This window comes from Brachionichthys hirsutus, chromosome 5 (genome assembly GCF_040956055.1).
Source record: "Brachionichthys hirsutus isolate HB-005 chromosome 5, CSIRO-AGI_Bhir_v1, whole genome shotgun sequence".
Lineage (NCBI taxonomy): Eukaryota > Metazoa > Chordata > Actinopteri > Lophiiformes > Brachionichthyidae > Brachionichthys > Brachionichthys hirsutus.
Window position 1 is genome coordinate 12,829,811 of NC_090901.1, and position 25,557 is coordinate 12,855,367.

Genomic DNA, 25,557 nt, shown 5'->3' on the forward strand with positions numbered 1-25,557 from the left:
GGAAGGGACGCTTTAGTTGGCTGTCAGACATAACTTGTGAAAAATCTGTAAGCTTTTTGGTAATGTCACATCAAAATATGATCAAAATGTCTTTAATTAAAGAAAGGTGTATGAATGTATGTACAGAACAATTTTATCAATGAAAATGTTTGCCTTATTACAACATATATTTATGCAGAGAGGCCGGTCTGAATTAGCAGCATTTAACTTGTCAATCACCGTCTCTCCTTTAAAGACAAACATACATGTAGATTAATAAAACCAATGTAAACTATAAAAATGTTTCAGGATGAAACACTTATGGGCAACGGCAACAAGAAAACAATCATGAGTAGTTCCGTTCAAATTCAATTTTAAAACAATTAAAGTTTGTCCAACGCCGTCTCAGCATCGTATACACTCCGCCCCCTTTCACCGGGAATATGCCGTGTATATAGTGGCTACATGCTGGACGTAAACACTGCTGGGGCTGGCTTGTCTTCGTCTCGTGCACAATCATCTTTCAATTTTGCAAAGTGTCAGATGGGAACCTGAATCTCATTTCATGATCATGTCTCTTGAACGTTGCGGCAAAATGAGATTTGTTCATCATTCCTGTTGAGGATTTAGCGGCGTTGGAGAGCCTTAAGTGTGTTCGACAGGACGCATCTCTGAACGCTGAAGTTCCGAATGCTTTCATGATGGTCTACCTCCGTCTATGAAGATGCTTCTCTCTCAAACCACTCCAGTATAGTATCTTTGTACTCGTTGACCCACTGGATGTTGACTCGGGTTTGCTCGATTGCTTGGGCCACCGTCATGGCAGCAGAGCCCAGATCATAGTCCGATGCAAATCGCTCCAGCTGTACGCAGACACAAACAGATCATGTTAGCATATTGCTCATAATTTGTATGCCATTTTCCAAAGAAAGAAGAGGAGTTTTGCAAGTGGACGTCTTCCTCCTGCTGAAATTCTACAATCACAGCTTCATAACACTAACTGGGCCCAGCAGGGGACATTTGACATGACGCCATCTACGGGCAAAAAGGGTTCCTCTATGTGAATCATCAGATGTACCCATTATTTACATAATCTGCATAATGTGCCACAGGAGCAACAGTTATTAGACTAACATCCTAAAACTCAAATATTGAACCTTCTCTCAAAGCATCTCTTTGTTTTGCAGTAAATTGTTGGGCTGATTTCCATCTGGTTCACGATTCAATGGAAGAATGACACTCAGCAGAGCGAACACCTTCCACCAGGGACCAGCAGTCCCTTTTGATTCGACCAAGCCTGATCCGAAAACACGCTCGTAAATCTGCAGGCGTAATTTACAGGCAGACATCCACCAATAAAAAAAATTTCAGTCAGGTGGGTGCAGGTTCTCATTTGGATCCACACCACAATACAGAAAAACTCACAAATACCAAAGATGGATTTGCTTGATTTTTCATCAAAATCAATGTTGAGTATTATTGTACTATAAAATTTTCATGCAGTGTATCCTGACCCAAGTTTTATGGGGGGGGCGGGGCGGGGAGAAAACATATCTGTTACTTTTCTGATATGCCAGTAAGTCAGTTGATAGAGCCTGACTGGAAAGTCTTCTTTGACGTCATCGTCACACTTTATTGCTGTAACCCGATAAAACAACAAGTTTACCTCCTCCAGTTCAAATTGTTTGGAGAATCTGCTGGTCACTCCTGTGATCAGCATCGATCCACCCCTGGAGACAGAGGAAGGAGACATGGGGGGGGGGCAAAATATGAAGGTTGTGGGCACAATGCGTTTAAGAGCTCCACAAACGACAGAATTTAAAATACAAACTTGAATGTTTGAGAGAATACATGACAGGTCCTCTGTATCAGACTACATCACTTTGAATTACAAACGATCATGAACTGGATTATATCCTGACAGACACAGCAGCAAAATCTGGGTTTCAAACTATCTACGGTTTAAAAGAGAACTTTCATTCACTGTTGTTGACTGACAATCTCAGGTGAATCCTGTGTGCCCACGGAATTAGATCCGGTCTCTTGCGTATATTTAAACTTTGATATGGATTGACGCCTTCCTGGTAACAGTAGAAAACCGCTGTGACTTTTATGAAGTGCAGCTAATGATAATTGCATTAGAAGACCTTTGTACCGACGCTGTGCATGATTTTCATCAGTTGGCCGTTGATTGCTGTCCGTTCTTTTATGGCGGCTCGTGCGCATTCAAGCGATTTAACAAACAGGTCACATCGGTATCAAAGTGTCTCCGTAAACGAGAGCAGGTGGCCGAGGTGTTCTCTGAATTAGCAACACGTCCACACGGAAGCCACTCGGGATGTATTCACATTACCAATATCCAATCTCTTGCCTTAATGTGATCTGTTTGAATCACGTTTTGAGGCACTTTCATGCATGTTCCTAGTTCGGACACGTATCTGATGCTGATCTACAAGCTCAAAACTAAAATCCAAGCATGCAGGTACTTCCATACCTAGCTGCATAATCTCAGATCCTTGACTCAAAATAAGATGTGTTATGTAAATAAATATTTGATGTGATGCAACAGAGTCTAAACAGCAACCTACAGCTGTCCCAAGTAGTCCCAATGTGCTCTGATGAAGTTCCAGGCCAGCGCTTGCCCCGCCACATTCTTTGCGATGTAGTTAACGGTGGAGACAGCTTCCATCAGACGTATCCTGTCAGGGTCCAAAGTGTACTCCAGGTATCTGCAAGAAAAGAGCAGACACAGATATAATAGCATTCTGTGTTCTGTAAAGTCCTGATTAGGGATCCGTTTGTTGGCTCCACCTGTTCAGCAGCCAGATCTTGGTGGTGCAAGAGAGACCATATCGGAGCTGGTATTTCTCTGCAACGTCACTGGTGTTCTGAAACTTGTTCCAAGCAAACTCCCACTCCTTCCTCCCGCCGGCAGCGATAGCATAGCAGTAGATTGGGATCCGCAGGTTGGGGTGAATGCTGAATCGCACAAACACAAGCAGAGGCCGTTATTGACATTACATTTTTCTTTTTCTTTCATTTGCACACCTCTAGAGGAGAAAGTTGATTTGCTGTGGCGACTCCTGATGGGACGAGCCAAAAGTACAGCAGTAGGAGATCGACTGTTGCACACACAGCTACATTTGCAAAATGTGTTTATTTTATTTTTTATCGACGCAATGCGCAGCTTTCTGGTTGATTGGCATTCATTGTGAGGACGTCAAATATTTTATCTTACATGAAACGTTTTCTTACTATACATTTGAGAATGTCTTTCAACTCTTATTTTCCCAAAGATCAGGATATCAGGGTTTCTGTGGTTATTCCTGAACAAAGTGGAATGTTGAGGATTTGGAAGCCAATCCCTCTGCAGGGCCTCCTCGATACTGGCCATCACAGGGGCCAGCCACCTAAGGGCCATATAGTTGGCCATTGATGCAGCAGAAGTGGCTTTGAGGTGGCTGTGGATCAAGAGGGGAGAGGTGTGGCTCGTACGGTAGCGCTTCCTGGACATAAGTAGGGGCGTAATCAACCTCGGTTGGGTCGCCTGGGGGAGGGGTCTGATTGTTGAAAGACATGAAACCCCATGCTGTTGGGCTCAAATGTCATCATATTCATAAATAGTAGCTAGTAGTGATGTTACGAGATGTGCCGAGGCGTCGAAGCTTACGCCGAATAATGAAGGGGCGCTTCCGGGAAGCGCCTATCCGGGCTTGCTTTGTTTAGGGGAGGAGCCACAAATGATGACATCCGAAGCATCGCTGCCCGGCTGTACCATGTGATTGCCTCGGGAAGTGGTTCAGATTGTGCCGCGCGGTTTGACAGCTCGGGTCCATTGAAGGAGAGATGCTGTCAGTTTAGAGTTCGCATAGAGTTCATTTGGTTTGGAGAATTTATGATTTCGGGTTAGAGTTTAGTTTATATTTAGGAGAGTAGGATAGGTGATAGAATATAAAGCATTTATTGTCATTGCATAGTGGATATACAGCGAGATTAGGAGCGCTGCTCCATTTGGTGCTTAGGTACAAAATAAAAATAGCAGTAGAAAAAACAACATGAACCAAAAGTGATATCAGGATTAGGACTTTCTCGAACCAATTGGCTCGAGTGGTTCAATGCCTCATGAGATCTCATCATCACTAGTAGCAAGAAAAGCAGTCAGAGAGCGCAGCCCAATCACCTCAGTCCACCTATGGTGTGATTTACACCACACTAACGGCGCTACCTTTATTTTTATATATATACACATATATATATATATATATATATATATTTAGATTCCTTAACCATGAAAACACATTTAGCAACTGGATTCACGTTGATATCTGTATTAGTTTAGAAGTTATTCACAAAAAGCACACGTTCAGTGATGGATCAAGATCCGTAGCTTTTGAAAATACAACAAATCAGTTTGCCCACAACTAATTCCACAGTGTCTTGGTAAAGGCCAGCAAAAACAGAACCTCATTTGTGGAGAAAAGGGAGACATTACTCAAAGCGTCCAAAAACTATTTTGTTTTGTTGTGAAACTTTAACAGGATTTGAACTGGATCTGTTTTCTCGGGTATTAAAGACAGAACTAGGGAATACGGGATGACACATAGAACGGGAGAGCCTGAAAATACTGAGGCAAAAGGATGTTCTGGAAGAGAACTGGCCAGAGAGGCAGGTTAAAAAAGGCAGGAGTTAATTGGGTGAGATGTGTAACAGGTGCGTCTCATTCAGTTCAACGTGCCTCCACAGCTGTGCAGAGCAGAAATCAACCTGCAGCAAGAGTAACCATAGCAACCCTCACAAATCGGATTTTCGGACCCCTTTATGACTGTGATTTTTGGTGAGTGAATTGAATGCATATTTTACAAGATATGCTTTTTTGAAAAAGGCTCCATTATAATCTGAATTATTACAGTATCCGCAATCCAGATCTGATCTAGGTGAAATTTTGGTGGTGCGATGGAGGCCCCCACCCCACATGACTGTGTCAAATTCCATATACATTTGTCAATAATGTATATGGAATTTATCCTTTCAAATAAATAAATATAAATAAATAAATAAATAAATAATCAATCAAGATATTGAGGAACAAATTTTGAAACTCCATTCAGTTGATGCCAAAAATTGATCCAGAATCCAGGATCTCTTCTGGATTATCACCAAACAGCTCTAAATTGTTATTGGTATCTTTATACACCAATCATGAAAAGTAAAATTGAATCAGACTTAATGTGTATTTTTAACTGGTTTTTTTCAATCTTTAAACAGGGTTTTAATGTTAAAATGTAATATTTTAAGATTTCCAAGATTTCCTGAATATTTCATATTACAGAATATTTCCTTCCTAAACCTTTTCAGCTATCTTGCAAACACACCAATACTGGCAAAAAATTAACCTCATCGGCAGAGGTAAAAATAACACGAAGACAAAGATGAATTACGCCTTAACAAAAACAACACTGGCTAGAGAATATAGAATAAAAGGTTTTACTGAAATGACTTTTTTTTTTTTTAATATAAGCCAGAATGATTGAAAGTAGTGTTCATACCGGTTAGTGCCGTTGTTCATCCAGGTGGCAAACCACTTTGAGGCCATCTCCATGCATTCGGGAAGTCCACTGGCACATGCTACCCTTACTGCAAGGATCTGGAGAATTCTTGAAATGAAGTGATCACAATTTGATTTAAAATCGACATAATTAAAATGCATTCAAGATAAGAACATGCACGGTTTGAATATTTGAAAGATGATGTTGAAACCTCAGAAGAAAATGGGTAAAAATGCACCCTGTTAGGAAACTGTTGGTTCTGAGGTTCCAAGTTTACACTGTAGTCATCTGACATCGGGTGGGAGGTGGGGCACACCCTGGATAAGTCGCCAACTTATCACAGGGCCACACACACACACTCACATCTACGGACAATTTAAAGTGTCCATTTAACTGAGGTTGTATGTGCTTGGAGGTGGGAGGAAATCCGGAGAACCCCCCCCCCACACACACACACACACACGACCGAAGCCTCCGCTCAACCATGTGTGATGTGAAAAATAAATTTATTTAGGCCTATATCACACTGTTAGGCTTCTCACTCCCATCTACCATTGTAAAAATCTACTGCAGGAGACAATTTTATTGGGCCTATTTTAGACTGAATGCAGTGACATTTTTCAGATGACCCCCGCAAACTCCGCCTATGCCTACAAGGTGTCGACAGTACAGGTTGACACGTCCGTCACTAATCATAAGTCGACAATCCAAAGTTGCGCAAGCTTCTCACAAGTTTTACATTTTGCACTCTTGGAATGGATTGAAAGATTAAATGAGGAAAGACATGGACTTAAAAAGACGCTACAACTCTTGGGACGTAAGTAGAATTCCTCTTTCCTTACTGGAGAGCGTGGTCTTCTGGGATTTCGGACTTGTCCGTGTAGTTCCTTAAGGAGTTGTACAGGACCTTAACCTGTTGCTTGAAGTATGCCTGCAGAAAGAGTCAGCTTTACTGCAGAGTCCTCATGCAGAACGTACGTAGCGATGTTTTACTGCATGTCTTCATCATCCGATCAATGAGAAACGCCAGCAGGAAACCACCTCCATCTTTTTCCACCCACTACAGTAATCTTTGAATATCACGTGTCAAACAGGATGCTTCATATGATACGTGCCTGCATGGGTCCATAGACCTCAGTGCGGTCAAACATGTAGACAAAGTACTTCAAGTTCCTGATCGCTGATTCCCATGGAAGGTACGCCGTCTCGTTCCGCAGGAAACGAGTGGAATTGAGAGCCAGACTCACGTCGACACGTTTGGCCCTGAGGACGACAGTTGAGAGCTGGGGAGGTCCGGCTTTCTGTTGTGTTTTTAAAAAATCCATTTGATACATTTGCTGTTACAAAACCACAGCAGGTTCAAACTCCAGGCAATCGGGATCGGGTAAATCCAAGTCGTTACCTTGCCAAGTTAAACGCGTCATCGATAAGCTGCCCTCTGTTCAACAGTGGGATCCGCTAAAAGACAAGATGTGGGGGGGGTACAGTTGGCATTGCTTAACACAACCAGTTAGCATTCATAAAAAGGTCCCGACTATGGCCCATTCTGTGAAAAATAACTGGGTGGGCTCGTCTCCTATATGGTTCGGTGTATTACCTCATTAAATTTGTACAAATATTAATGTTACCCGAAGGAAGGTTCATAAAATCTTTGTTGTTTCACTCGGGTTCCATTTATCTCCATCAGTAGGTGAAAGGTTTTATCTTGATCAAATGAAATATTTCAGGAACTGATAGATTCCTGGTCCCCAGAGGATGGAACTGAATAATGCTTGTGGCTCAAACTTTTTTTTCCATGATTCATGTTCTCTGGAGGATCATCAAACCTAATCAGGCAGCCATGGATGCGTAAAAGCTTTGATCCAATGATGAAGAATCCAAAAACGAAGAATCGACTGGACTTGCTCAAGTTTGGTTGAAGTCGTTTCACGAAGAGGCTTTCTTCGGTTCTGAATGGCTGGCAGAAGATCCAGATGCTTCTTCAGTTCAGGACTGATAGCTGAAGTCCGATTCTTCGTTTTTGCTCTAATCTATCAAGTTGAATAATGTTCTACTCACATTGGTGTCGATCTCCATTTGTCTCAGGAGGCGATCCCAGTTCTCAAGGTCGTAATTCACTCTGTAGTATCCAGTGCAGTTGACATTTACGAGGATCCATTCTCCTCTCTTCGAAATTAATTCATTTTTCTTTACTGTGATGAAAATAACGGTCAACGGTAAAATGTACTTAAATGGAGCAAATCACATAGGAATGGAGCAGTAAAAATAAAAATGATAAACTAGTCTAAAAGTTAATCCGGTCATCTGTTTATTGATTTGGATGATGAAACTTCCATCTGATTTTTACCAAATCAGCTCCAAATATGAAGCTTGTTGTTTGAATTCGTCTTCTGTTTCATCCTCTTGAGGAGACAGAGAAGGTGCAAAGCAAAAAATTGTATGAGAACTGCGTATTGTATATTCTTACCTGCATCCTTGGATGTCAACCAGATTATAGAAGGCTTAGTTGTGTTGGACATGACTCTGATCGGAATGTACCACCAGTGACTAAACGGACACAAACAGTCAAACAACTTCAGTCATTCAGGAAACAGTTATTCAGCTTCTACACATTCAGGGATAAAGACTCAAGAAGCATGTTTCAGTGATCTGTACATGGAGTACGAACTCAAGTGTAAGCGCAGAGTTTCCTTTTTTTAGGTCATTTATAATCTTCCACAACTCCACAAAGAGGTGTTTTGCTTAGCCCTAATTTCCCACCACATTTAGAGGCTGACTTTATGACTCCATGTTGGTCTCATTAAAGCTTTTAATTTCAAACAGCCCCCTGTCCAACCGATGATAGGGATGGGGCAGGACCTCAACGGGGTGAGTGGCTACACCGGGCTTTTTAATCCTTGCCCAAATTATATTATTAAATTACATTTTACTATAAGGTAGTGTTGGCTAGTACTGGGTACACACCTTACACATCATGTAATATCAACAATTATTTAAAAAAGGGATGGAAGATAAAAGATTATGAAATCATTGTTATTTGGACCAGCTCAACTTCATTCAAGATACTTTATTATCATTATGCGAACATAATAAAATCGTGTGAAAGCCCACGGTTTATTATTATTTACTATCTACCTTGATTCAGCAGAGTCATTGAACAGGAAGTGCTTCTGATATATTTCGCCATTGGTAGTGTTGATGGTGATGACTGGGTAGCCGGTTTGGTCTGTCCAGGTGTTCATCACCTTGGCAACGCCGATGTAACCATCATCCTTATCATCAGCCTGCAAACATGAGGAGATTTAGTTAAGATTAACAATATTTATTTACAATCTACCTTGATTCAGCAGTCATTGAACAGGAAGTGCTTCTGATATATTTCGCCATTGGTAGTGTTGATGGTGATGTTTGGGTAGCCGGTTTGGACTGTCCAGGTGTTCATCACCTGGGCAACGTTCATGTGACCAGCATCCTCATCAACAGCCTGCAAACATGGCAAGATTTAGTTAAGATTAACAATATAATCCGACCACTGGTAATCCAGATTGTAGCCCACTAATACCATGAGCATTTCCATCATTATCATGACAAACGAGACACGCCGAGTCAGCAATTTGGTTTGTATAAAAACAAAACTGACTTAATTTAAGACTTTACCTTTTGTATAGATTTCCAGAGGTCGTTTTGGTCAACGTTTTTGTATTTAAACTCTGAAAGGTACGCCTGAAACACAAAAACAGTGACACCAAGAGAAAGCAAGAGAGAGAGAGAGAGAGAGAGTTAGAGTTCATATAATTTCATTCTGTGTTCAAATAATTCTTTCCAGATGTTGAAGGCGAGATGAAGGCAGCTGTAATGTTTTGGCTTTCAGCTGCAGCTGCAATGATGGACGATGGCGTTTTAGGTCTACGGGGGCGGGGGAGTGCTTGTCCTGCGCACCCCCTGATTGGCTCTGATAACATAAATTTGTGTGCGTAATTACCCTTTAGTTGTTTGTCTGCTCCGTTCCACTGGGAAAATACGACACCGCTAATCATTTTGCTATCAGCAGTGTCAACTACAAATTGACAAATATTACAGATTGAAAATCGATTCCTATTTCCTATTGCATTGCATGTAAACCAGATGTTTGACTCTAGTGCAGTAGTAATGGGGTTGTGGTCAACAGGTCCGATTTTAACATAAGAGGGGAATAACACAAAATGAAACTGACTACATTACTCCTTAACCAGAGTTTAACGTGACAAACAGAATTTGTCAGAACGTTCCTCACCACAAACCAGAGAACACAGACAAAAGAGTCACCAGTTATAGTGTTGTTTTTCTTGTTTCCTTGGATTTATTGATAGAGATTTAAAAAAAAAAACTTTGAGCGAATGTCCTGAACAGGAAGCGGCGTGTACTCATTTATACAAAAACTAGTGGACAGAATTTCATGACATTTCACGGATGCTTTGTAGCAACCCTAATCTTGTTTTTTCTATTTGTAATTAAAAAAAAATCTTCAGACATATTTGAACCTTGTGAATTTGGATTTGTTTTTAATGTCTTTCCCTGTTCCAATTGTACAGGATCAAAGAGTTGGCCCCGATTTAGGGGCAGATGACTTTTGCTACCTTCAGAATGACTGGTTTGTTCAGTGGTGATTTGTGGGGGTATTAGCTTTTGTGTCCTCTCCTCTGCTTGTTTGACCCGACGGTGGGGCTGAGGTTAGCCGTGGCTCTGCCAGAGGCATCAATGAGAGCTGGAGCACAACGCCAGCCCACCGGAATGAGATTTAAACACATCGCTTACTTTGATCGCATTCTGGAAAGGCTTTTCTCCCACAAGGTCTTGCAGCATTCTCACCACAAGTGCCCCCTGCAGAGTGAACAGAAAACACAAAGTCTGCTCATTTTTGTAGCAGACTGATATGGTTGACCTGGAAAATGGCATGCGCTCCATCATTGCGTGCACTCAATAGGCAATATTGGCAAATGCTAAGGGCGCCTTGGCCTCCAGGGGGCGCCACAAAAGGGGGAAAATACCTTAAATACGATTATATCAAAACTTATTTAGTGCTAAGGGTATTTATGTTGTATTTCAGGGTTTTTTTATTATTAATTTGAGATTTGTGAAGTATGTAGATTTGGTGACATGTTACCCTACAAATTAAAGACAATGATCAAAAGCAATGCTGTAAGATTTATTTTGTAAGGGCATGTAAATCATTGTTGGAAGGGGGGGGCACAATCTAAAATCTGGCCTAGGGCACCACATTGGGGAGAGCCAGTTCTGCGTGCACTTCTGTGTTGCACACGTTTGCTGTGGCCAAGAGGCAGAGGCCGTTTTATTCTTTACCTTTATGTAGGTTATATCGTCAAACAGCTGAACGATGTCATAATATGTCTGGAAGTCCTCCTGCGGGGGATTGAGCGGATGGGATGAAACCAGGGAATCTTCCTCAAATGCTATGTGCAGGTCGTTCATAAACCCTAACACTTTCTGAAAAGAAAAATTACAAAGCAAAAAGGTTACACGAGGATGAAAAAAAAAAAATCTTGCTCAGCTCGTTCCCAGCGAACTCTAAGGTTTTATTTGTCAGCGCCAGCCATGATGAAGTTTGAAAGCTTGGCAGCAGAAAGTGAGACGACTGCTATTTGTAAGGAAGATTAAAATGACCGACCCATCCTACGGCACTGAACGTTCACACCGAACTTACCATTTGAAATGACGGCTCAATGGAGTCCACTGCAATGTAGGACATGTAACTGGCGAAGCCCTCATTCAGCCAAATTTGGTTCCACCATTTCATCGTCACCAGATTTCCAAACCACTGTCAAGGAAAAGGAGCGTTTGGAGAGTTGGTAACAGTGACGAGAAAATGTTAATATGTTCTTGGCATTCCTATGAATTATCCATAAAATACTTAAAGGATTACCACAAAACTGTATATTTACATCCTTTTTTTGTGTTTCCTGTTAATTTTCTCATGTTTTCTATGGCTTCAGATTCTGTTTGTTTCCTCTCCTATCTCTCTCTCTCTCTCTCTTTACTCCCTCTGTTCCAGTGTGATCTTTGCTGTTGCTCTCTATGTCTGCTCTTCCATTGACTCCTGCGTGTCTGTCTGTCGGTCTTTGCCCTCCATGATGGCAGCGACTTCATTCTATTTCTTTCTTTTTTTTCTACCATGCGGCATCGGATCAGGATATGAATCACAAACATGTCATCAGGCGAGAAGCCTAAGGACTCAAATATCTGATCTGTAAAATATATGATACTTATTTGCATGATTAGACGTGTGTCACACTCTTCTGTGTCCCTTTAGTAAATCACACTGCTTTTACTTCTGTTTCAATCTAAACCGTTTCAGGTTAAAACAAGTTATGCACTTGCAGCATGTTGCATTAAAGCATTAGCCAGCGTAGTTCAGATTCGGGCGCAGTTCACAGCTCACCTTTAAAACAAAAGTAAAATAAAGATCAGTCCTCGGCAACAAATCAGAATTTGGGCATCAGGGCAGCCAACGCTTGAGCTCTCTGCATGACTTTAAAATCATCCTTAGCTCATGTTTTCCTAACATCATCATCAAGTCTGGTTTTATTTCTTACCTGGTGTGCCAGTTCATGCGCAATGGTAGTGGCGATTATTCGCTTGTGCATTAGCGAAGAAACCCCTTCCTCGTAAAGCAGAGCTCCTTCCTGGTAGGTGACAAGTCCCCAGTTCTCCATTGCTGCAGGACGCAGGTCTGGCAGTGCAATTTGATCTGGAGGAATCACACCAGCATGGACACACATTAAACTACTAAATCAACCAACGAGGTGAAGGTCATAAAACCATTTTAAAACGCAATGGATGAAAACCAACAATGGAGACTTCTGTGGGCAGCTAGTTTACAGCAAGACAGCGGAGCGATCAGCAGGAAGTGAGGACGCTTTGGAGATCCAGCAGCCTTGTTGTTTTATGGATTAGACATTGGAACGCTTTAAATGACTGGGACTCATTCGGGGGCCACACCCTGGGAAAGCAGTGCTGGGAAATTGGGGCTTGCTGGATCTGGATCTGATTGAGTGTACCATCGGTTCACAGTCCATGAGAGCGTGTGAGTGAATGGGTGTGGACGCAGCAAAGGCAGATCTGTTCACAGTTATTGTGACGACTCATCTTTCTTTGGGGACATAATTCATACTATTGCATAAAATAGCAATAATAAATAAATATATACATATTTTATTGCTTTTTTTTTTTTTACTTACAGTTGCATAAGACAAGTGTGTGGTTGGATTATTATATTTCCAAACCAGCCCAAAGAATGTTTAAGGTTTTAATTTCAACCATTCAAATGTTGTGTACTTCTCGTGTAACTACACGATTACCTAAATGGTGTAAATTGAATTGTTTTTATCCCTCGTTTTTTTACATTTTTGGTAGCTCAAAAACAGGCACCTTTTTTTACATTTCATTTTAATTCAAGCCAATAATTACAATTAGCAGTTCAGTACAGATGTGATGGTGCAATTACTTTGGCCCTCGTATGTTTTCAAAATTATTATTCTCACAGTGAAATAAAACTGTGTAAAATGCGGCACAGCTGCACGTTCGAGCAACCACACTTTCCTTTTGTGGGTGCCATATAGTGAACTAACTTGACCTTCAAGATTAGACACGTCGCTGTCCCTACAGAAAGAAAACTACAATCTTTACTGACAATGAAACATGGATCCAGTCAGTCTCACCTAGTTCTTTCATTTGGTATTTACTTCCAAAGTAATCCTCGAAGAATGTCAGAATCTTCCCTGTGATGTTGGACGCGTACTCGGCTTGTCCCGCTTCGATAGCATCCGGACGAGCGTACGTCTGTGTGAGCAGAAAACAGTTGATGCATTTAACTCGAAAAAGGTCAAGGCAGGGAAAGACGGGACTCAGTTCCTGGATTGAGCTCTGGCTCAAGGTGCTGAAGTGTACAATGATGTGAAACTGAAATTGCAACGCCATTGACTCAAGTCCTTTTTTTGCCAGTTCACATAAACTTGTATCATCCCAAAGAAGGACAGAGACGTACTTTAATCACCACCCGCTCGTGAGGGGAGGATGCTGATTCTGTGAACTCTGAGACCGTGAAGGCGAACAAATACGTCGACATCCTCGGCGTTGGGTTGAAAATCGTGTACTGCCAATCGTCGTCGATAATATTGGTGACTGAGAGAGCAGAGACAGGAAGGGACATGTTTTATTCTCTTATCATGTTCTTGTCTTCAGCGCTTGGTTGCCAGGAGCCCAGTTGTTCTATACATACTGTACATTTTTGTTTAGCAAAAGGAGCTCGTTCTTTCCTCACCAATCTTCTTCTCGTTTCCTAGAGCTATCGTCTTTAGTCTGTGGATGATGGTGACGTTAAACACAGCCTTCATCTCTGGCTCGTCGAAACATGGAAAGACCTTCCTGGCATGCGTTGGTTCCATGTTGGTTGCCACTAAGTATCTGTGAATCCAGATCAAGAGTCAGTCGAAGTTAAAAACGCTCCCTGGACCGCTCTTCCTCAATAGATCCGAGTCTATCTGAGTTCAAATTGCTTCTCTGTGGTCTCTATGAGGATTTGCTTTACATTCAAGCCCTATTAATGTTCATCTCATGCAGCTTCATGTTGCATAAAGATGCAGGTTTCAGCTTTTCTATAAATGATATATTTAACATGTCTGCTCAGTAGATTGATTAGAATTTCCGAGACTTGTGGATCCAATAACGCCCCCCAAGTGTATTCCCACGATGTCCTCCCCCATAGTAGCCTATACGTGTGGTGAAACTGTTTTTCAAACTTGACTTTACCGTATTAAAAAAAAAGATACTGTGGCTTCAAAGATGAAACCAAGGACTTTCAAGTTGTATAGATTCTACACAGACAATGCGATTCTAGAAATATATCCGCCGTGTTTTTCAGTCTTTCATTCTGAACAAAACAATTCCTTAGAGACAAAAATGTTTGAGAGCACACACACACACACACAAACACACACACACGTGTCTGCAGAGTGATGTCACTGGATACACGAAGCCTCCGAGCTTACCGGTATTCAGGCACACTAATACTGAGCCAAGGGTGTAGTCATAATGTCTTTATTGATTTAAGCATACCTAAGAAAAACGAGTGAAACGTATCATAAAAAGAGGAAAACTTCACTTTGTGGTACTTTTTCTTTTTTTAACGCACAGAACTCTCTTTTAGGCTGAATTGAGCACTTCAGGTGGTTTCAGTATTATTTGTAATTACAAAAACTGAGTCCATTATTAGAAATTTTTCTGTTCGCGGTCCAGGTTTGGGCCCGGGTCCACCCACTGGTGACCCCGGTTCCACCCGCTGGAGACCCCAGGTCTAAACCGTGAAACAGCCTGGATTCAGAACAGATCTTTTTCAATCTCGAATGTTATGCAACATCCGCAGCTAAAGGACGACCTCCGATACAGCGAACATGTTTTAATGTGACAAAGTCTGACACACTTTTTATTTTATTTTTCATTTTAGTTCCTTCTAATTTATTTTCTGATTTAAAAAATCCAGCATGAAATTATTCCTATAATGAGTTCCTTCATTACCTCACACAAAGTGTTTGGGATTAGTCGTCTATATTACTTTTACACAAACTCAGAAATATGCTGAAATGCTGACTCACACAAACCATTTGTATTAATTATCTTACAAGTACTCATAGACTATTGCAATTCTTTTCCACTTGCTAGGGAATAAATAAATATGTTGAAATGAAAGCAAGTAAGCTGGATAATGATCTAATGCATTTTCTACGACAGCGCACTAACTACCTGTTATCTTAAACAATACGTTTGACTCGGTTTATCTCGATGAACTTTCTCCTCCTATGTGACAGACTTACGTCGTACATTTTGTCTTTCATCCAGACTACCAGCCCTCCGTACCGCTTCTTTCTAAAGTATAGCGTGTTCTGCTGGGCTTCTTATAAACCACGGAACTCATCGACCCTGATTATTTGAAAATGTTGAGATGATATAAAAGAAAATTAAAGATCCGTATTTTCAACTTTGGTATAAATTTGAGGAAAAAAAAAAAATCTTCATATTTTTAACCCTGGTTTTTTTTAAATGTTATTGATTTAAAACATTTGAATGTTCCAATTTATTTTATTTTTTTTGCTCTGTGAAGAACTTTGGACTTTGGCCTTTCTAGAAATAAAGTTTAGTCTAGAAACTCATGGATTTGAGTCGTGGATTGATCACATTAACTCTGGGTCCCAGTTTGTTGTTAGAGCCGCAGCATTGCGTAAGAGAACTTAACGTGAACAGATCTATAGGACAGTTTTATTCTTTTCATCTAATTTTACTGTCTAAAATGCAATAACAGAAGAAAATACGTATTTCCTTTGCCTACTACTCCTCCTTTCTACAAACAAAATGTTTGCGTCCATGTGCTTTTTAAAGATCCCGTATTTCATAATTCTATACAGATTTCAAATAGTTTTTTTTATTACTCACCTTAGTGTACTTGTACCATATTCATCAGCTGGAGTCTCTTCTTCGTAGGTGCTTGCATATAGAGCATCGATAACATCTATTTGTCCCGTGAAAGCCAGAAACAAACTGTGCATTTCTCCTGCCTCCAAATCCTTCTCCAACTGAATCTCAAGGAAGTTACTTTGGTTATTGTGGTGGATCACTTCGCGAACACGCATCCTGTCATTGGTTTTCTTGTTCGTCACCACTGCTTCTCCAGCAATAGTCAGATCCAAGCTCTGGAGAAAGATCGTACTGGTTGGCTCAACGCAGTCAAAGTAGATCGTGGTGTTCCCGGAGAAAGACATCGTCTGGTTGGGACTGGTGACATTTTCCAGCTCGATGATTCGGGAGTACAGGTGGGGCTGGAGGAAGATCTTGTAGCTGTGAGGGATGAGATTCTTCGGCAGCCTCATGACCGGTGGTGCTACGGTGGTGGTGGGCCCTAAGGTTGGGCGGGGCGACGGGTTCTGTAAAGAGATCTGAGATTGGTACAAAGCAATCATGGTGACAATACCAGCGATGGTAGAGGCGGTGAGGATGACGAAGGTTGCGGCAAGAGTCTTGGATATGGTGGAACCTTTGGCCATGGCGGCTGCTTCCTAAAACCAGCCCTGAAGGTTCCTGCTCCTTAGACCTGGTCTGGTGAGTCCCTGACCTGGTATGTCTCTGGGCCACAATGACTGATGTGTTCATGTGAAAGTATCCTCCCTCTCATAAACAAGGCTTGGCCTGTGCAATTAGAGGTCTGCGCTTGGATTAAGCATTAACTTGGTCATTGCAGAAGGAGCAAAGAGTAAGTCGTGGTGTTAAGAGGGCGATGCTCATTAACCTCGTGCAAAAAAAAAAATATTCAGATTGTTCTGCAAACATCTGGAGGTGGTGACAGCGGCCTTCCCATTAATACAGGCTTCAACGGACATTATATCCTCTGCGCTGTTCAACCCAACACTTACACACACACACCCTCGCATTCCCTCTCTATGGACCTACAAACACGTCGCCCAACCCATCATGAGCACATCCATCAGTGGACACAAGCTGCAAGTGAAGGAAACCCCGTCACAAGCGACATTTAGTTCCAACCACAGACACTTAAAATCCATCTGCAGGGGGGGTGGGGGGGCAGATGATGGACCGACCATGCAAACAAGAAACACATGAAGGGAGGAGTGGGCTCGAGAAGAAAGAGAGGGAAGAGAAGGCTGATTTTGGATATCACGGGATGGCTTGGAAAGCCCCAACCTCAGGGAATCCTGACCCCCACCAAGCGCACACCCCTCACCTCAAGAGAGGAAACTCTGGGGATACATCTGCAAAATGGGAAAAATATATGAGGAAACACGCTGGGTGTGGCGATTCGTACTGGGAACAGAGGTTCCTGTTGCATGAAGATCAAACTGACCCCCCCACTACAGTGAACACGCTCTCACATCTGTCTGGTCTAACATCTGCTCATCATCTGTGTGTGTTGCTTTCAGGTCGGAGGTCAATTCTTGGGATTGACGGCCCATCCGTTGAATTAATAATTAATAATGTCAGTGTCACACAGAAATGATCAAGACGCTTGTGAAATATCCGACATGATGTTTCATCCTAATGTCATCCATACAGCATCTTGATGTATTAACTCATCGAGTGCCAGCCATTTTCAGCTCAGCTACATGCCAAGCGCCCCAGTTTACGTGCAACCCCCCCCCCCCCCCCCCGGATTTTCCAAGAATATTATTTACTATATGCAAACACCGAAGATTAAAGCCTTCTTTCATCAGGAAAATAAAAAGGTGCTCCTATAATTCTCCGTTCTGGAGTTCGTGACCTTTGAAGAGGAGCAGATTTTCGATGTTCAGGTTTGGCAGTGAATGTTTGGGTTCAAAGAAAAAACGTCTTTGGACATTAATGGCACTCAAAGAGATAAAATACGACCGCTTGCTCGTTCAACTTATAGGCAGCAGGCGATTCCTTGAACACGGGGACCTCTGGTGGCCAAGGCAAGAAGTGCAAATGCCCTGATTGAATTTCTCAGTTCATGATGACTCGTACCTTTAAAAGAAGCAATAAAACTTGACACGTGTAAGAAACATATTCAACAGCAGCCACTCTCATGTCTCTCTGCTTCAGAATCTTATTACAAATTAACAACACAGAAGAGAGTATTGAGGAAGGAAAGCTCTGGTGCTCCGACACTGGATGAACTCTTCATCTGCGCTGCGGTCCAACTTTGTGGAGCTTTCTGGTCCCATCTTCACCGATCCGTCACGTTTTTTTGCGACACCGATAAAAAGCACACGTTTCAAACACGTTCCTTAAAATACCAGGAATAATTCGAGGAGCATGTGATCAGTTTAAAAAACCATCATAAATGAACACAAACCTTCTCACCAGTAATTAGTGAAGTTCTCTTGACTGTAAATACAAATTAATGCAAACAAAATCCATGACAATAACCGAGCGATATTGATTTACACTTCAGCAGACGTCAGTGCATTCTTGGCAATCTGACACCGAGAACAAAAGCTGAATATTTTTGAGATACTTTTGTCAGATTTTACACTCACTCACAATAGCCTGCTAAAATGCATTACTTTGTGTCCCAATACGTTGCTGTCTAAAAAAAAAGAAGCTATGAATTATCTTTCAAATGCATTCAGCCATCTACCACAGCCAGCTGTCGAGATGGCGAACACAGTAACAGGACTGCTCCAGGATGGCGGACAGCTCCCCGTAGCTCTCCTCCTTCCAGGTGGGGAGCAGCCTCTCGTTGTTGAGGGCCTGGAACCTCGGCGTCCCCTCCCTGAGGACGTGGTAGAGGCAAGGCCAGCGGCTCTGGATCCTCAGCCTGGTCCTCCGGTCCAGCGTGATGCTGCGGACGATCTTCTTGGCCTGAAGCTCTCGCAGGGCGGGGAGTTTCAGAGAGGAGAAGACCAAGCCTCGGCTGGGCGACACGTCGAGGAACTCCAGTGACTGAGACTCCAGAGTGTACGAGATTCCCAGGTTCCTCATGGGCACCAGGATGTGCAACGTCAGAGACTTCAGGTTGGGCAGCGATTTGGTGAGGCTCTGCAGGGTCGAGGGAGTCACGCCTTTAAAGACCCAAAAGTATTTGAGCTCCAGGACTCTGAGCTGCTGGAATCGAGTGAGCAGCGACACGGAGACGTCCCGCCCGGCCGGTAGTGGCCGACGTGGGCCGAGGGTGGCACCGCGCTGTCATCGCTGGAGACACCGGGGAAAGGAGCCCGGGGCCGACCCGCCGTGCTCTGCTCCCCCCCATCCGAAGCGGGAGGTAAGCGGGTGGAGCTTCTGGATGGGATCCGGAGGGGGGGGGGGGGGGGGGGGCTCGGCTCGATCGGCAATGGGCCGCCCTCCCCTCCCTCCTGTCTGTCCGTCTGTCCGTGCGTCTCGGCAGGCTCGTCAGCTCCGACTCTCTGCAGACGCAACAGCCCGTTTCCCTGCTGAGCGGAACATGAGCCCCCCCCCCCCTGACCAAACATCGGAACCACCGGGGGGGGGGGATGAACGAGGTCGATCAGACGCTGTCCCCGCTGGCTACGACGGCTGGATCATTGCCGGCGGGACGCGGCGGCGGCGGCGACGACACGTTTATCCCGCCCGGTCCGAGTCACCGCAGCCGCAGCGCCGCAATATCCGCTCCGTTGCGCTTTATTCATCTGGTCTCAGGCATCGTGACAACTGTTGCTGAATATCCGGCCGCCCCCCCTCAAAAAAACATGTATCTCTCCCCCTTTGACCGTCTCCAAACAGAAATCGTGTTCCCCGCGGAACAGTCACAGTCACGGCGATCCTCCGCGCGCAGGCGGCGCTCCGTGGATCTCCGCGCCGCTGCTGATACTGGTCAGACAAGGGATCAGCTCAGTGCGCAAACTCCAATCGCGCAGACAGAAGGAGAGACAAGCGTTGTGAGAGGGCAGCCTATACGTTATTGTGCTTTAATCCCGAATCAGACGATCAATAATGTTGTAACGTAACCCTGGAAGTGTTTGACTCATGGATCATTTGAATGTGTCCTTTTTTTTATAAATCAGCGAAATGAGCTTCATTTGTGTAGCGCTGGGCATATGGGGCTAAACGATTATTGCCAAAGCCGACAACGCCACTTCAGGACTTTCAACCTGAAGAGCCATATTTTCCATTCCTTTGGTTCCCAGCTCGTTTTAGCGGGTTTCCCCACCCACAGGTCCGCTCACAGTGATGACCAGCACGGCATTAGTAATTCAAAACATTTATTAACACTCTAAAAACATCCCTAAAACAATTTACAAACAAAAACAAAAGAAAAGGAGAGACAAGCAGTGACAGTCTACGACCAACCTGCCTTCGAGACGCCCAATCAGTGGTAAATGGGCCACAGGTGCTCCCTCCCACACCTGCCCACCCAATTAACCCCAATCATCCGGTTACATTCCTCCCCCCTCCGAGTTATCGGTGCCCCACCGATAAATCATAACATAAAAACAAAACGGTTCTCAAAAACAGTCAAAAACCCGGCGGTACCCGAAGGTCAGCGTCTGAGCCCCAAATACACCAGCGTACGCCACAATACACGGCCCCAAAAGAACAGCCGGAATAACCCTCAGTCCGTTCTTCCCGCTGGTGATTCCTCCAAATGTCTGGCTCTCGCGCGGAGCCTCGCCCGGTCGTTCCCCGTCCCCCGCGGGGCATCGGACACAGCCACGCCGACTCCAGCCACGCCCGTCCAGACGCCGATCCAAAAGCCGCTCCAGACGCCGATCCAGCCACGCTGCCATGCCGATGTCCACGCTCCGGCCTCGCCCGGGCTGCATCCCCCTCCATTCGCCGACGACCATTTGCTGCCAGCTGCGTCACCCGGCCCCCACGGTCCCGCAGTTCCTGCGGTCGTCTCCCAGGGTCCCTGGAAGGGTCGTCTGCAGCCAAAGCCACTGCATTGTCTCAAAAAAAATGAAAAAGAAACAAAAAACTCTACCCATGCCGTGCTGGATTGTGATATCCTGCCGACAACGCCAAAATGTAGCGTTAGGCATATGGGGCTAAACGATTATTGCCAAAGCCGACAACGCCACTTCAGGACTTTCAACCTGAAGAGCTATTTTTTTCCATTCCTTTGGTTCCCAGCTCGTTTTAGCGGGTTTCCCCCCCCCACAGGTCCGCTCACAGTGATGACCAGCACGGCATTAGTAATTCAAAACATTTATTAACACTCTAAAAACATCCCTAAAACAATTTACAAACAAAACTAACAAAAGAAAAGGAGAGACAAGCAGTGACAGTCTACGGCCGACCTGCCTTCGAGACGGGGAAAACGTAAATGAGGAACTGGAATGAGGGAGGGGAAGCACCTATATACGCCCCCCCCCCCAATCAGTGGTAAATGGGCCACAAGTGCTCCCTCCCACACCTGCCTGCCCAATTGACCCCAATCATCCGGTTACATTTGGAATCATCTGAGACTAAACATCTCAGGACTTCATAAGCAAACGCTTCAGATAATAATAATAATATCGAGATAATAAGAAGGTGAAAGCAACACAGGTCAAGATTTCATCTTGGAAACTTTGATCTTGTGGGAACAAATCAGAATCTTTAGGGAACAAGTTATGATAAATAATCATCACTATAAGTCAAATTCTCCCTGCATCATCTCCATCACGGGATCACATCGTTTGCTCACAAAATAAACTTCCTGGGATTTAAGGGAACTGGAAATCTGTCCACGCAAACCGACCCCCCCGTTCCCCTTCTTGTTATTTGTCAGAAGATCAGGAGATGATGTCTGAATATCGGACGAGTGGCTGCAAGAGGAATTCCGTTGTGCGTTTCATTGTTTACAGCCAGCAGTAAAAACGTAATAAATTGAAGGAGCAACGTTTTATCTTGTATATAAATGTCTTCACAATACAAAGAACACCTTATGGAGGGTGTGTGTGTGTGTGTGTGTGTGACTGAATGTGACAACGTAATCGATCAAAATCTTTTTGTCATGCCTACATATTAAAGTCAGGCACAGTTTTTTCCAGCACATGCCAAATGTTTGGCATTACTGGGTCACGCGTTTGGTTCCTATACATAGGTTTAATCTGTGTGTGTGTGTGTGTGTGTAGGTGTGTGTGTGTGTGTGTGTGTCAGATTAGCCTGGGTTTATCCCGTGTGGCTCGATGGTTCCCTTCAACATCACAGCCTTTTATACTCCAGTCTTCTTGGCCTTGACGCCCAATATGGTGAAATACTTACTGCAATAGGTGTTAATCGATCCTGCTGCGATGACAGCAAGTCTATAAATGGTCTCTCTCTCTCTCTCTCTCCTCTGCAGGCATGCAAATGTAACACACTCTCACACACACACACCAACAGTTGCACACATTAACCACACACATGCACAATCACATCAAATAGTTCTAATATATATCTGCAGCCTGAAGGCTCCAGGGTTTCTTTATCATCTGGTGGTTGCAGAGCTTCCTGCCTTTATCAATCAATCAATCAATCAAATCTTTATTTGCAGACACAATGGTCCAATTAAAAAGCACACATAACATTTACAACATTTACAACGTTTACATAGTAAACACAGTAATCCTATAATAACATCAGGTACCAATGACACCAAATACCTGAGTTAAACTTCACAGCACTTAGGCTTGGCTGAGTCAGTGTTCTGATGATGTCATTCCCTGATTCATGCAGCCGACATATAAACCTGTATGACAGGTGTCTCAGCTGAGCATTAAGGGCGTTAACCCCGACACCACAGAACATTTCACTGGCGCTGGACCATCTTGGCTTCCTGAGAAGTATCCGCATGCAGTCATTGTATGCCACCCTCAACTTCTGCATGCTGGCCTGTTTGTACTTGATCCACAAGGGGGCAGTATAGAGCGGCGTACAAAAGGCCCGAAGAGGGTGACTTTGACCGCTTCAGAGCAAAAACTAAATTTCTTCTTCAGCATGTTGGCCTGCGCATACAGCATCCACCGCTGTCTATACATGTCATCATCATCTCCCAGCTGGTCATTGATGATGTGGCCCAGATATTTAGTTCTGCTGCAGACAGACAGCACTTGCCCTGACAGATAAAAGTTTGGGAAGTCCAAACCCTTATCCTCTCTCGTTCTGCAAACCATGACGGCACTCTTCTTGGCATTATACTTTACATCAAACCACCTGATACCATAGCCAGTGCATATGTCCAGGAGCTGCTGGAAGCCAGCACTGCTCGGTGACAATATGGCCAGGTCGTCAGCATACATGAAGTGATTGATCAAGGTGTCACCAAGCATACAACCAGTATTACAGCTGTTGAGCTGCACAGAGAAATCATGCATGTAGAAGTTAAAAAGCACCGGCGAAAGAAGCCCACCCTGGCGGACACCGTTCCCCACAGCAAAAGGAGGAGAGACCACATTACCCCACCTAACCTGCATAGTCTGATTCGCATACCAATATGCCAGGATTCTAAGAAGACAGTTTGGCACACCTCTCTCCCTCAGCTTCAGGAACAGCTTCCAATGGTTCACACGGTCAAATGCCTTAGAGGCATCGATGAAGCCCACCAATACAGAGGAGTCTTTAGCCTTATACATGTCAATCACTTCTTCCAGACCATAAATACACATGTCAGTACCATGCTTGGTTTTAAACCCAAATTGATTGTCGGTGGTGTTAAGAAAAGGACTTAAGCGAATCAATAAGATTTTTTCTAAGACCTTAGAAATTACACTAGCAAGAGCAATCGGCCGGTAGTTATCCAGGCTCCCCACCTTGCCTGTTTTATCCTTAATCACTGGCACCAGCGTAACATGCAACATGGAGTCAGGCAGCAGCCCATGCGACAATAAGCCTGTAAAACATAAGGCAAGCAGGACAGAGACCCTCGGGCTAGCATACTTTAGGTGCTCTGCAGTGATTCTATCTGGACCATCAGCTTTGTTATCTGCCAGTTTATCTATTGCTTCACGCACCTCAGTAGCTGTGACCCCCACCACCTCGCTGTCAGGGACGCTCCCCACCTGAAAGGGGACACTGTCAACACAATTAAAGATAGCAGAGTAGTGCTGCCTCCACAGCTCAGCTATATTATCCGATCCAGTGACTCCCTCAACAGAACACGGCAGGGCCACACTTCCCCGATTCAAGGACTTCACCTCCTTCCAGAACCCAGTTACATTACAGCTGAGAAGCTTCTCAGCCAAAGAGTCAGCCCTCATCAGTCGTTCCTGCCTGGTGATATAACGGATGGCCGATTTATACCTGGCATGAGTCAGTTTTCTGTGGTCCAGAACAGGCCCCTGCCTGGGCCTGCCTGCCTGAACCCACTCTCTGTGAGCGTCCCTGGCTGCAGCAAGGTGAGGAGCTACATGTTTGTGCCAGCCTGGTTTGCCTGTTTTACCGTGAGACCTATAGTTAGCTAAGGTGCTGCCAGCCGTACATAAGCTATCTACTATAGCATCATACATGACACAAAGATTACTGTAGTGGACTCTATCTTCACAGTTTGGATCAGAACATACAACAGCATCACATGGCAAGAATACCTTGTTCAGCAGTGCATCAGTTCTCCCATAGTAATACAAAACATCATCATCAGAGAGCTTCGACCAGTCTACTTTATGTCCAGCCCTGCCCTTGTTCTCTCTTATCAACTCTGGCAGACTATCAGCCTCAACATAAAAAACATAAGGAACATGGTCACTCAGGGATGCGTCATACTTAACCTCCATGGAGCGGATGTTGTCATGAGCATCAACCGTGGTCACACAGTGATCAAGCCAGGATGTTGTGTGCCAGGCTTCACTAATATAAGTGAAACTGTCAGCTGGCAGAAGCACTCGGCTGGAGATGATGAGCTCACTATCCTCACAGAAGTGTACCATGTGTTTGGCAAACATGGAGCTCTTATCTGACAGGTCAGCGTTCCAGTCGCCGACCACATAGATAGAAGTACAGGGATTAACCTGCACAAAAGAGTGAATGAAAGCGAGTTTGTTTAGATAGTCATCCTCGTTCTCCTTACAGTCGTACGGCATGTACACATTAAGAACCATGCACTCCTTGCCCTCAGACTCATACTTCACAGCAATAGCCCAGTCTACATCTAGCCGAATGGCACTGAGCACTGAGTCCAGTCTCTTGTGCCAGAGGATAGCAACACCTCCTGCTATTCTCCCCCTCATTACGCACAGAGACAGGTCAGCAGTTGATTCTCCAACACCATGAATATCATCATTAAAAGCATTCAAAAGGCCCAGGTCCTGTTTAGAGAGGAGAGTCTCTTGCAGGCAGAGAATGTCGCATTCTAACAACAATTTATCCACCGTTACTCGGCGCGCTGATGAAATGAACACCACAATCACGAGGAGGAGAAGCAGAATCCTAACCTATACTCTTCTCATACCCCCCCCACCCATCCTCTTTTAGATGGGTCGACCTCAGTCGCCTTGTCTACAGCTGCTTTATTGGAGGTTGCGGGTGTTTCTGAGGGCGTGGCTTGCATATATTCAGAACCACTTTCTCATAAATGGTATTTTTATTTCGCAGT

The 25,557-nt window shown here is 44.0% G+C and overlaps 1 protein-coding gene across 1 annotated transcript; it reads right to left on the bottom strand.

Moving 5' to 3' along the window:
• Positions 1-695: 695 nt before the first annotated feature.
• On the bottom strand, positions 696-16,615 carry LOC137893697 (aminopeptidase N-like). The gene is made up of 21 exons (XM_068739122.1): positions 16,008-16,615; positions 13,843-13,985; positions 13,567-13,703; positions 13,241-13,361; positions 12,116-12,270; positions 11,227-11,340; positions 10,866-11,009; positions 10,320-10,385; positions 9,183-9,248; positions 8,971-9,009; positions 8,661-8,770; positions 7,993-8,072; positions 7,584-7,717; positions 6,928-6,983; positions 6,641-6,788; positions 6,368-6,456; positions 5,526-5,633; positions 2,791-2,958; positions 2,568-2,708; positions 1,646-1,709; positions 696-842 (listed from the first exon to the last, which is right to left on the bottom strand). The coding sequence occupies exons 1-21, from the start codon at positions 16,613-16,615 to the stop codon at positions 696-698; spliced, it is 2,838 nt and encodes a 945-aa protein (XP_068595223.1).
• Positions 16,616-25,557: the final 8,942 nt, after the last annotated feature.

Coding starts and splice junctions, on each gene's coding strand:
- LOC137893697 (XM_068739122.1), bottom strand. CDS start 16,615: ATGGCCAAAGGTTCCACCATATCCAAGACTCTTGCCGCAACCTTCGTC. Junction 11,010..11,226: donor TTGAGCCGTCATTTCAAATG/GTAAGTTCGGTG, acceptor TTTTCTTTTCAG/AAAGTGTTAGGGTTTATGAA. Junction 7,718..7,992: donor GTTGACATCCAAGGATGCAG/GTAAGAATATAC, acceptor TTTTCATCACAG/TAAAGAAAAATGAATTAATT.